The sequence below is a fragment of the Anomalospiza imberbis genome, chromosome 6, assembly GCF_031753505.1.
Source record: "Anomalospiza imberbis isolate Cuckoo-Finch-1a 21T00152 chromosome 6, ASM3175350v1, whole genome shotgun sequence".
NCBI lineage: Eukaryota > Metazoa > Chordata > Aves > Passeriformes > Viduidae > Anomalospiza > Anomalospiza imberbis.
Window position 1 is genome coordinate 56,341,755 of NC_089686.1, and position 12,434 is coordinate 56,354,188.

General features: G+C 49.3%; 1 protein-coding gene across 7 annotated transcripts in view; it reads left to right on the forward strand.

The window, feature by feature from the left end:
• The window catches only part of BAHD1 (bromo adjacent homology domain containing 1), a 50,541-nt gene that overhangs the window by 11,386 nt on the left and 26,721 nt on the right, over positions 1 to 12,434 (forward strand). For all 7 annotated transcript variants that reach the window (XR_011000319.1, XM_068194541.1, XM_068194538.1 and 4 more), the window contains exon 2: positions 8,686 to 10,329. Coding sequence is in view for 6 of the 7 variants with exons in the window: in XM_068194541.1 (XP_068050642.1) it covers positions 8,703 to 10,329 (1,627 nt within the window). In the remaining variant the exon portion in view is untranslated. The remainder of the gene's footprint in view (positions 1 to 8,685; positions 10,330 to 12,434) is intronic.

A 12,434-nucleotide genomic window follows, 5' to 3' on the forward strand; every position in this document is an offset into this window, starting at 1 on the left:
GTAAATACTGTCTCTGGTGTTAATGAGAGGGAGGAAAGGGTTTAAAGCGGGTTTGGGTAGGTTTGGCAGTTCTGCCTTGGCTAAAACCTTGTCACCAGAAGATGTGTGAATATACACCTGTATTTATGGTGGTGATTGGTCCTGTATTTTGTGAAGGAAAAAAAAAAGTGTGTATTTTCAAACAAGATCTAGACTTTTATTCCAGAAGTTCCCAAACCATTCTATGATTCATGGAATGCCAGAATGTTTTGGGTAGGAAGGGACCTTAAAGCTCATCCATTTCCACCCCCTGCCATGGACAGGGACACCTTCCATCAACCTGTGCCAGAGCCTCACCACTCTCACGGGGAAGAATTAGGTTCTCTGACTCTAGTTCGAATCCAGCAAAGTTGGCTCTGGATTTAAGCTCTGCTCGGCATTCATTGCGGCACTGTGGTTTACAAGACATCAGGGAAGGAGAGGGTTTGGTTCCAGGAGTTGCAGTGGGAATGCAACCGTTCTGTAAAGTCTTTCTTTGACTTGAGTTTTGAATTGGTACTGAAAGTCTCAAATGGAAAAATGCTCAGCATAAGTCATCCTCTGTCACCTTTGTCCCAGCTGGGAACGTGTGGGGTTAAAGCTGGTGTTTCAAGTGATGATCAGAAAGTGAGAATAAAGAAGTAGAAAGTCTGTTTTCTTTTGAAATGTCTGTTAAACTTTGAAGAGAAAGAGGAATCAAAACCTTTGATGAAGGAAATCCCAGAGAGCTGTTGTGCTGTATGGACACTCACAACCCCGCTGAGGGTGAAATGGTGTGCTACTACTTTTTAAACCATATAAAACAAAAGGTATTTCCAAATGCAAGATGATACTGTCTGAAGTACTTATTCTAGAACTGAAAATAATTCAGGTAGCAGTTTTAGTCTGAAGAGGTAGTTCTGGTCAGTGTATTTCAACTGGAGATGAGTCAGAACACAAGAATCCTCAAAAATACTACATGAACTTGTTCTTTAACAGAACTTAGTTTTGCCTGCTTGGATTTAAAGCTTCTGTGAATTTAAGTCGAGGTTATAAACATGCATGTCTGTTAAATTTTCAAATTCAGGCTGTCTTTCGCACTCCTCAGAGATGATAATTCCTGGAGTCCATACCTGGAACCATGGTGCGAAGGATTTGGACGCTGAGGTGGGGCACAGGCAGTTTTGAGGGACACTGAGGTGAGGAACATAAGATGAAGATTATTTGAAAGAAAAAAAAAATTTAAATCAAGCATTTAGTTAAATGTTACATCGAAGGAATGCCTTCCCCTTCCCTGAATTTCTTGCATTTCTTTTATCTCCCCTAAAGCCAGTTTTGAACGTGTGGAGTAGGAATGTATTGTCTTTGGATCCTGAGGGTGCCGTGCTGACAGTTCCCAGTCAGGAGAGAGTGAATGGAGACCTTTGTGGGAGAGATGTACTGGAGGGAGGAGAAGGGAAATCCACATCCAGTGATAGGATGGCAGTGACAGCTCCGTGACATGGAGAGGAGCTGGCGGGGATGCACCTGCCCTTGAAATTCCCACAGGCAGCACAGTTTGCAGCTGCACGTGTAGAACACAGAATCACGGTGCAGCTTGAATTATTTAAGCTCAGCAGCTAGAAGGAAGCTCCTAAAGCAGTCGTGGAAGAGTGTGATTATAATATATAGAAGAACTTTAATATTTACTATAGAAAAACCTGACACCTTGTTCTTCAAAATAAAGCCTTAGGAATAATTTGTTATTCCATTTTGCCCGTGGAACAGGAAGGGTGCCAGAGCTATCTGAGCAAAGTGACATATGATTGATATTTTACCAGACTCAGCCTTCTGCCACGAAGGAATCGAGTTTGCATTTTGCATATATGAAAAATCAGATGAGCAGGGCTTGTGTGGGTTATTTTTTTAAAAACCTTGATTGGCAAAGCTTGTGCTCTTTCTATAAACACTACTGCAAAAGCTGTCCCGGAATATTTTTGACTTGGTTTTTCAAACTACTTATAGGCATGTTTTAGGGTGTTGTTGGCATAGCTGTCACATGGCAGCTTTGTACAAAACCTATTTAAAGTTGTAACAGGCAATTCTGTGTAAATGGGTGGTATTTAATAGATCTGGTATTTTATAGAGTCAGAGAATCCTAGAATTATTTGGGTTGGAAGGGTCCTTAAGGATCATCTCGTTCCACACCCTTCTACAGGCAGGGACACCTTCCACTATCCCAGGTTGCTTCAAGCTCTGTCCAACCTGGCCTTGGACACCTCCAGGGATGGAGTAGCCACAGCTTCTCTGGGCGATCTGTGCCAGGGCCTCCTCACCCTCACAGGGAAGAATTTCCCCCCACTGTCCTGTCTGACCCTGCGCTCTGGCACTGGGAAGCCATTCCCCCTTATCCTGGCACTACCTGCTCTTGTAAAAAGTCCCTTTCCTTCTTGCTGCTGCAGTTCCCTGGGATGTTTCAGGATTGCAGTATCTGTGTAAGCTTCAGCCTTCTCATTTTTCCAAGTGGTCTGGTGTGCACCTCCCATCCTTTCCCGTGTTTCTCTTGCCTAATTTCTGGACTCTGAATGCCTTCATTAAAAGGAAACCTTAGTAACTAGTTCACTGGGGAATGATGCAGCAAAAGCCAAGTGTCAAAGCATCTCTTTCCATCAAATTGTCAGCCTGGAGACAAGCTCAGCCTCGTGTCCACCCCCACATCCTTGTACTTACCTGCAAATGCCAGGGAGTTCCTGTGCCCTACCCAGGCTTTCCTTTGCAGCAGCATGCTTAAGGCTGCTTAGCCATGGTTCTCCATGGGTTGCTGCTGCTGCTGCTACAGCTGGGAGGCTCCTGTGGGAAGCACAAGTGATGGATGCTGTTTGGGAATTGCCATATGCTCTATCGCACTCTAGAATCCATTAATTCCAAGTTTCCTTCTCCTCCTGGTGCATCCCTCCCTAACTTGTTGAAAGGCAAAGAAAATACATCCCCTCTTGAGAGTAGGAAGGTAGTTGTGTTATCCATCTCTGAGCAAACTAAGGGCACAGGAACAAATCCTGGTCTCTGCTTCCAGTTTTCATGGCTTTGGAGTGGTTTTGGAGTTTTGGGGAGGCAAGGATACCTTTGCCTGTGAGTAAGTACAGCTTTTGCATCTCTTCTGCACAAAGTATGAAACTGTGGCGGTGCTATTGTCTCTTGAGCTCTGACCCCACTCAAGCCAATTTTGGTGTGATTTGGAAGGCTATGAAGAGCAGAAGAGGCACCAGAGCTTCCACAGACACACATAACAACTCTGCTTTATGTTGGGGTCACAAGCAAAAGGCTTGTGACAGCTCTCGGGGTGGAAATCTGCAGTTCTTCAAGGCCATAGGAAGTGGTTTTGCCAGAGTTGATCACGGGTGTTCAGTGAAGGCTTTGCTTTCAGAAACTTGGGGTTTGCTTTAATACAAATATGTACCAGACCCCAAAGCTTTGGGGCTCCAAACTTGGTCGGGGTTTGGCGCCTGATGTTGGAGTTGCTGAGGTCACTTATCAGTCCTCACATTAGATTTTACTTCATCATTTCCTGCCTATTTTGCTCGGTTACAGCCTGTCACTGGCAACGTGAAACAGTGTTACAGATTCTTACCGTGGGTAAAGAGCGGGGAGGAAAGCGGTGCTTTTCCCGGGGTCGTGTTCATTACCCAAACACCCTGCCCTGTTGTTGATTTTGAGGAAATATCCTGTGACTCTCCCCCACGCTTGTGCATTGTTCACTTCCACTGGTGTTTTCCTGCTTGTCCCCTTATTTCCTCCCCTCTTTTCCCACCCCATTTCCCTCTCTCATTTCCCCCACTTTTTCCACTTTTCCCCCACTTCTTCACCCCCATTTATTTTCCCCTTCTTTTTATCCCCCTCTTCTTTCCCCACCTCTTCTTCTTCCCCTATTTTTTCCCCTTTCCTCTTCCCGGAGAACGCTGCTTGTTGAGGCTGCGGAGAGTGTGAGAACAGCCAGAGAAATGTAATTTTGGCTTCCCCAGACAGAGCACTGCCACTAGGCAAGATCTGAAACCAGATAACCGGGGCTGAGCCAGACCTTCCCAAGGAATCAGCCGGGGAGCTCCTCGGGGGTGCTCCCAGCTCTGGCTCCGGGTAGCGCGGCTCAGGCCTGCGCCCAGCCGGATTCGCTCCCTGCGCCGCTGCTTTCGGACGCATTCGGCGCTCAGGGGTGCAGCCCCGGGCTCTCGTTGCAGTTGTCTGTGATTTATCACGGCCACACACGGGCTGCAGAACTCCCAGCCGGCTGGCTGGAGCACGCACAGGCTTTCGCAACGGGGGGATAATTATGGGCATTGGAGCAGGGAGTGAAGCAGAGCCCAGTCCAGGACAGCTCCCAGAGATCCTCTTGGCTGTGCCAGAGTTGCCCCACATCCCTTTTTAAAAGCCTTTTGGAAGCTGTGGAGGCTGCATGTCCACATGGCTTTTCAGGAGCTGCTGGCAGTGAATCATAGAATCCTGGAATGGTGTGAATTGGAAGGAATCTTAAAGATCCAACCCCCTGCCATGGCCAGGGACACCTTCCACTATTCCAGGTTGCTCCAGGCCCCATCCAGCCTGGCCTTGGGCACTTCCAGGAATCCAGGGGCAGCTACAGCTTCTCTGGTCAACCTGTGCCAGTGCCTGAGCACTGTCACAGGGAAGAATTTCTTCCCAGTATCCCATTTAACCCTGCTCTGATACAGTGGTCAGAGTTATGCTGATGAGTGAGAGAAGCCAGCCCTTGCTGCAGCCTAATGAGCTCTGTATAAACAGTTTCCTCTAGAGCATGTGCATGATGGAGCTTTCAGTGGATCTCAGGAGAAAAATCAGGACTGGACCCTGGGAAGACAAATTGTAGGTTCCAACAGCTACAGATTTTCTGAATGTTTGAGACAGAGGCGATGTTTCCACTCACAGGACGTGCGTGGCATTCAAGGAACTCAGCCTGGGATACCTGATGCTGCTGCGATTTATCCGGATTTCCCAAAGCTCCTGCAAGGCTTCTTCCACGCAGCACGTTCCTTAGAGCACTGGGAATTACTCGCCTGCAAAAGCAGCAGGGAGAAAGGAGCCAATCCTCCAGATACTCACAGTTGTAGGGCTGTTGTCACAGCAGAAGCTGTTCCAATGGAAATGGATAGACAGGATTCAAGTAGATGGGGCTGAGAGTCATCAGAGCGGTGCCATGCGTGGAGAGGAGGATTGGTGTTGTCGTAACTCTTTGTGTGTTATTGAAGTGCCAAATGGATTAGGAGCTTTAAAAGCTTTAATTTCTGTGCTTTTGGCACCGTCTCTTGGAACGCGCACGTCTCCGTAGTGAAGCTCTGGAGAGGAAATGGGGCTTGAAGGGGTAGTCCCAGACTAGTTTCTTCTAATTTCACTTGCAATCAAGTGCTGGAGAGAGAGAGACAGATGCTGCAGCTGCATGATTACAGAACATGCAGCTGTTATCCCACTTGCTTCTTTTCCTGCTAATGAGGCATCAACTCTCTCCTGAGTTTGCTGTTTGGGTAATGGTTTTATTCTAGCATGAAACTAGAAGTGGTTTTAATTTTTCTTTATTCTGATCTGGTTTGGGTTCAGCAGCTGGAAAGGTGGTTTTTCAGAACTAGTCTGGTTTGAGGAAGGAGTTGCCAGAGCACCGTTGCCCAGAGGAGCTGTGGCTGCCGCATCCCTGGAAGTGTTCAAGGCCAGGTTGGATGGGGTTTGGAGCAACTTGGGCCAGTGGAAGGTGTCCCTGCCCACAGCAGGGAGTTGGAATGGGATGAGCTCTAAGGTCCCTTCCAATCCAAACCATTCTGTGATTGTATAAGGAAGCAGCAATTCCAAGTGCTTGGTGGACTCTGGATGCAGCTGGATAGACTGAGCTGCTTGAAACTTTAATTTCCAACACCTCAATGTCTTCTCACCATTAATCCAGTTCCTCAGCCATGAGCAGTAAATGGGTGGTTCTGATTTAAGTATTTTCACTTTCAGTTCTTCACATTGTCTCGCACTTTCTTGGAGACTTCTGGGCACAGGCAGCTTTTCTGTGCTTTGTGAAGCAATATGAAGGTGGAGAGAGGATGAAGAGCTCTGCCACTCTCCCTTCCCAGCTGGCAGGAGCACAATACCTGCTGGAAGGAAGCTCGGCAGGACTCTTGATTTTGAGGAATGATGCATTTGCCTGTCAGAGGGCTGAGTTTTGAGCTGCGTTCAAAAGCTCTGTCTCTGTGTTGTGCTCAGGGAAGAGGAGGGATTGCTGGATCCCAGGTGAGCTGGGAGCAGGAGCATCCGCCTCACAAAGCACTGCATGCAGTGCAGGTGATTGAGGAGGTGTGGAAAAACCTCTGAGTAGTCCATACTGAGGATAGGTTTTGTTCCATAGGGGCTGGCAATGAATCATAGAATCCTGGAATGGCTTGTGTTGGAAGGGATCTTAAAGCTCAAACAGCTCCACCCCCTGCCAAGAGCAGGGACGCCTTCCACTATCCAAGGTTGCTCCAAGCCCCATCCAACCTGGCCTTGGACCCTGCCAGGGATGGCACAGCCTCAGTTTCTTTGGGCAACCTATGCCAGGGTCTCACCATCCTCACAGGGAGTTTATTCCTAATATGCCATCTAACCCAGCCCTCTGTCAGGGTGGAGCTGTTTCCCCTTCTCCTGTCACTCTAGGCCCTTGTTCAAAGCCCTTCTCCAACTTTCCTGTAGGCCCCTTCAGCTACTGGAACGGGCAATTAGGTCACCTCAAAGCTTCTCCAGGCTGAACAATAGACACCCTTCTCTTAGACCCCCTTCCCTCAGTCTGTCCCAGCCTTTTCCTAACTTTAGAGCACCTATGGCATGAACAGCCACAGCTGCAGCACCCAGTTTTTAGCAGTTATTCCAACTCATGTGGGCACAAAAACCCCAGGATATGTGCTGCTAGGCCAGGTCAGGCTCCTGCCTGTGGAAATCTGAGAAGAACAAGGTGCCTGATGCTGGGTTTAAGGCAAACCATGGCTTTTTATTTGTGGATTTTCACCTCTGCCAGAGGCTCAGTCTCTCAGTAGGGACAGTAAAAAATTGGATGAAAGTCGCAAGGAAATCACTGGTCCACATAGCCTGGAAGAGTTGTCCTCCCCAGGGCATGTTCTGCAGGACACCTGTTCTGCCTCTGCTAAATGCTGCTTTGTCTGATCCATTTTTAAAAATTGTAGTCCTCTTCCAAACTCCATAGGTTCCATGTGGTCAGTTTAGCCTTTTGTGCAAGAAGAATTCACTTCTGGGGGAAATTCTGTCTGGCTTGATCCTCCTAATGCCCAGAGCCTGATTTTCTAATAAGAAAAACGTGGACATATATAAATGTTTGTTCCTCACCAAGCTCTCCTCCTGGGGCACCAGCCATGGGATATACCCTGTTTACCAGGGTGGAGGAACTCAGTCACCCCAAAAACACATTGCCCAGAGGATGACATCTAGAAAAGCACCATGCAAACCCCAGCGGGTTTCAATTCCTGAATTTCCCTTAGTTAATGCATATATAAGTAAGGCAATTAAAACACATTGGGCTTATTTCAAATAGATAATCTAATTATCAGCTTGATTAAACCATATCAAATGAACAGTTCTTGTAATTCGGGAGCTTTGTTCTAATCACTGCCAAAGCAGTAGGAGCTTTAATTAAAAGCCTCAAAAGTGGCAGACCAGTGTCAATTGAGGGGAGTTACAGCCCGAATCCTGATTGCAGGGAAGAGCAAACCCCTCCTAGGTGGATGCTGATGAAAAGATCAGCTCTTTGCTGCCAATAAATGGAATCTGACTATTTTGTAAATACCATTGAATGAAAGTAATTGTCCTTTGCTGCTGTTTCTGGTGCTCAGAGACAGACTTCATTAAATCTGTTCCACTACCACTCATTTACACTGACATTTTTAATGTCTGTAGGTTGGTATCACCCAGCCATATCCTCTGTCAGCCTTGAACCTACAAGCTGTAGACTGCAGAATTTCTTAATTAAAAATTGGGTGATGGATAATTTGGGAAGTCCAGGCTTATTTTTCCTGCCATGAATATATCTTTGGGGCCTCTCTGCCCATTGTGATTTGGTGTTCAATGCCCACAACTTTTATAAAACACAACTACAGGGAATGACAAGAACAGTGGGCAGCCAGGTTCCAACCTGCACAGGGATTTGCATGTATTTAATTTATTAATGTTGGCAGGTCTCTGCTTAATAGCCCAAGTTTTCTTTTCACCCGAGTAGGTGGACTTTTTGTTTCTCTTTTGCCTAACTGTCTCAGAAAATGAAACTGGAACAGCCTGCCTGTATCAACATGCAGGTAGTCACAGGCTGGGGGTTATTTCTGCTCTGTGCCCTGGACCAGCCTTCAGATTTTGGAGATTTGATGGGAATTTGTAATGTGTTAGGAACAGCATCAGTGGAAGAGGGAGCTGGGTGGACAGCTCTCTGTCCGGACCCAGCTTTCCCCGGCTGCTGTGGCATTTGCCATCACCACCTTGATTTAATTACTGTCGTGTTCCATGGCTTAATATTAAACCACATCTAATTGCATCCTGTCTCTTAATTGGCTTAACTGGCCATCACCCAAATAGACTCTGCTGTATAGAAACAAGCTTCCCCAAATATTTCCTAATTGGCAGTTGGTGCTTTGTGAGGAGATTGGGCCCTCTCAGCAATATTAATAGATGTTTTCTCCCGTTCGTTCCCAGGATTGGACATTGATCCTATGACGCATGCCCGGAAAAAACAACTTTTCCTTCTGAAACATCCAGCTGGTTCTGCTGGCCAGGCCTCATCGCCACCAGGCAGCAGGAGGATGGACAGGGCCAACGCAGAGCAGCGGGACGGAGATGCCTCGGAGGCTCCAAACTGTCCCAGTGGGTTTGTAGGGAATAACAAAAGCAAGAGTTTGCGTGAAGTGCGAAAGACGTACCCGCTGCGGAGGCGGCTGCTCCCCTCGGTGAGCAAAAAGACCTGCAAGGTCCTCCTCACCAGGCTGGAGGATGTCGCTGGCTCTCTGTCCAAACAGACCCCGAGCTGTAAAAAAAAGCACCTTGCCAGCTGGGTTGAGGGTTTGGGATCTGCTTTGTTCTCGGAACAAGTTCAGCCTGTGGGAGCGGGCAAGAGTGAGTCATCCGGGGAGAAGGGCACAGTAACTTATCCCGGGCCGGAGCAGGACTTTGATCCTGCTCCTTCGGAGCCCAGGAAGCGCCGGCTGGCCTCGCTGAACGCCGAGGCGGTGAACAACCTGCTGTTCGAACGGGACGATGGCTTGTTATCCAGCAGGCGCTTCCGCAGGGACTCTGGGAAGGCTGCTGGGGACTGCACCCTCAAGGGCTTGCAGTGCAAAGCTGGTGACAACTGGCCTGCCCTGGAAAAACCGCCTGTGAAAACAGGGAAAGGAAAGAACCGGCATGAGCCCAGTCAGAAATGCAATAGCTGTGAGCATTCGCTGGATGAGGTCTTTGATGATGGGGCAAAGAGGGAGGATGGTGCCATCTCCTACCATCCCACCCCAAAGAGACTGGCCAGCCTGAATGCCGTGGCCTTCCTGAAGCTGACCCATGAGAAAGACCAACCCCTGAAACAGAGGAGTAAATCGGATGGAGAGGGCAAGTCTGAGAACCACTGTTCGAAATCTACACTCAAATGGGCCAAAGCCGGACGGAAGAACTGTGTCAAATCCAAGAAAGAAGTGGCTAGCTTAAAAATGGATGGCCAGCACGGCTGGCAAGGCCAGACCCTGGGCACGTTTGGGAAAGGGGAGCAGCGGGACTCTTCCAGGCTCTACAGGACGACAGAGCCCGTCCCCTACGAGTCGCTGTCTGGCTCCTACGCCAGCACGGAGGGCTTCTACCACAGACTGCCTTTGCTCATGGGAGGACAAGCTTCCATGAAGCCCGAGTATGGAAGACCTGGAGAGAAATCCCCAACCCCCAAACAGGAATTTCATCAGCCTTCCTTTCCCGTGCAGCAGTTCCCTCCCTTGCCTGTGCCCGGGAATCACGCGGATTGTGGATGTCTCTACGAATCCTCAGATCTGACTCCGTTGAACGGGTTTTATGTTTATTATGGCCAAAGCGGATACAGTGGCTATTCCCCCTGCTCCGTTTATCCCAAGGACGAGCTGTCGCAGGCTGCGACCTGCGAGGGGCTCCTGGTATCTTCCGGTTCCTTGCCATCAGGTGCTCATTTCCAGCCCCTGCACTGGTGCAGCTCTCCGTACTGCTGCGGGGAGGGAGCAGCCGTGAGCAGCTACAGCGTCTGCGGCGTGGTGCATGTGCCGGAGGGCAGGATCGGCAGCGTGCATGCGGGACGGAGCAGCTACCCCTACAAAATGCCTTTTGCAGCAGGTAAGGTGCAAAGTGCACGCAAATCCCGGCCGGCGTTCCTGGGAGAAGAGGGTGGCTCGGCGCGGTGCCCGCTCGCCTGGAGGCTGGTTCCCTCTGCGAGCAGTTCTCAGCTCCACAGCGGAGCTGCGGCTTGGAAGGGATCCGCCTTCCACCTCTCCTTCCCCCGTTTTTTGCCCGGAGGGTTTTTCCCACTGAAAGGTCTTGTTGGTGTGGAAAGCAGAGAATCGGTGAAAGGATTTTGGCAGCGAGAAGTTGACTCACGGTTTGTCACGCTGGAGCTAAGGCTGAGCTTTGATCTGTGTAAAACGAGCAGGGTTCAGTTCCTGCACGCCATCCCGCTGTGCCACTCTGAGCGCAGGGTCGGGAGCACACCAGCATGAGTTACTCCTCCCATCCCAAAGCCTCGCTCTGGGGGCTGAGGCATCCTCACAGAGCCTGTGGAGAAGCAGGCATTGCTGTTAGACCCTAGTGGTGCCGGCTGAAGGCTGCAGACTTTTTGGATTCCACGGATCGATCAGAGCTGGCAGGGCTGCGTAGCGAGTTTCACTGTGGTGGTCTAAGCGCCAGGTACACTGTTAGTTTGGGAATTCTTGAGCCCGTCTTTGCTCTCAGTGTCTGACGACGAAGCACTGGAATGAGGAGGGATGAGGGGGTATAGAAACGTTGTTACCTGCCTGGCTCTCCTCTGTCCCCGCCTGCTTTGCAGACTTCCTGCTTTATCTTGGAGCTTTGCCTCTGCCATTGAAAAATACCTTTTTAAATATTTAAAAGTGGAGTGCTGTGTGGGGGTTATCAGACACCAGTACTGTGTGTAATGCCGGGCTGGACAGTGCTGCAAACAGTCGGTCTGTAGAGGAGGCTGCTCTCCAGCTGCTGGGAGTGCCAGCGTGGGATCTTTCCACTAAGCACGTGTTCCAGCCAAGAGCTGGCATGACTTACCCGCTGAGAACAGATTTTCAGGTAGGTGGATGGAGTTTTGGTTCAAGCGAGGCTTTGTCATCTTCCGTTGTAGGAAGCTGCTGAAGCTCAGGAGCATTTGGTTGAAGTGTAATTTCTGTTTTCCTGAAATAGCCCCGCTGTCATGGTGCTGCTTCCTACGGCAGCAGCCAGACAGGGCTTGCTGGTGGCTTCAGAGCGCTTGAAAGGGGAATGCTCACAAGACAACCAGCTCAGCAGTGTGTTCTTGCCTGACAGTTTCTGTGTAGTGCCCCGAGGTCATACCAGTCTGCTTTGTTCCTCAGCTTTTGCATGCTAGTGCCTCTGATTTTGTGCAGCCAGAAGGATGCAGGCAGTGCAGACAGAGTATTTTCCAGAGCTCAGCCCTTCCTGTGGATTCAGTGATTTCTCCTGGTGCTGGCAAGGGCAGCAGCAGTTCCAGGAGTGAGTATTTGCTAGTGTGTCACCCCGCTACTGAGATCTCCCTTGCTGTGATTTCCTTGCTGGGAACAACTTGGATTTAAAAACCTGTAACAGCAGAATCATTGAGATTTTGGTTTGTGGATTGAAGAATATGAGGTGGTCTCAGAGAACACTGATGGGGCCTTAGGCTTAGGGATTGATTTTTATATAATTATGCACCTCTGAAATATTTTCCTTCCCTAGAGTGGGGCATTTTAGTGAACTGAAGAAGCACTTTGGCTGCAAGCAGCAGGCTCCCATCAGAGAGGCATCCAGCCTGACATGCCGAATGCTGTGTGTTGCATCTGTCTGCTTTGGCGTCTTCCAGGTGTTTGTAGGGAAATATCTGTGTCTGTGTGGTACAAATCCAGGGACTGGGCCATGATCTTGGGTGATGATTGGGCAGTGTGGAAGCAGGGTGGTGGAAAGGAGCTGGGACAGGCTGTGAGAGCTGCTTTAGTGCCAGTGCCGTTGGAGAGCCTGGAAGTGTGTGTGACCAAGGAAGGAGTCCCGGGGGTGCCAGCAAGAGCTGTTCTGCACCGGGGCTCTGATGTTCAGTAGAGATTTTTGTGAAGCTTTGTCCTGCTCTAGCTAAAGCTTAAAAGCTGCTTTTCTAAGCAAAATACCTGAGAGGTGATTCCTTGCTCCATGTGTCCCGTGCCTGCATCCTGATGTCCGGGCACTCTTGGAGGTTCCTGGGCATTTGC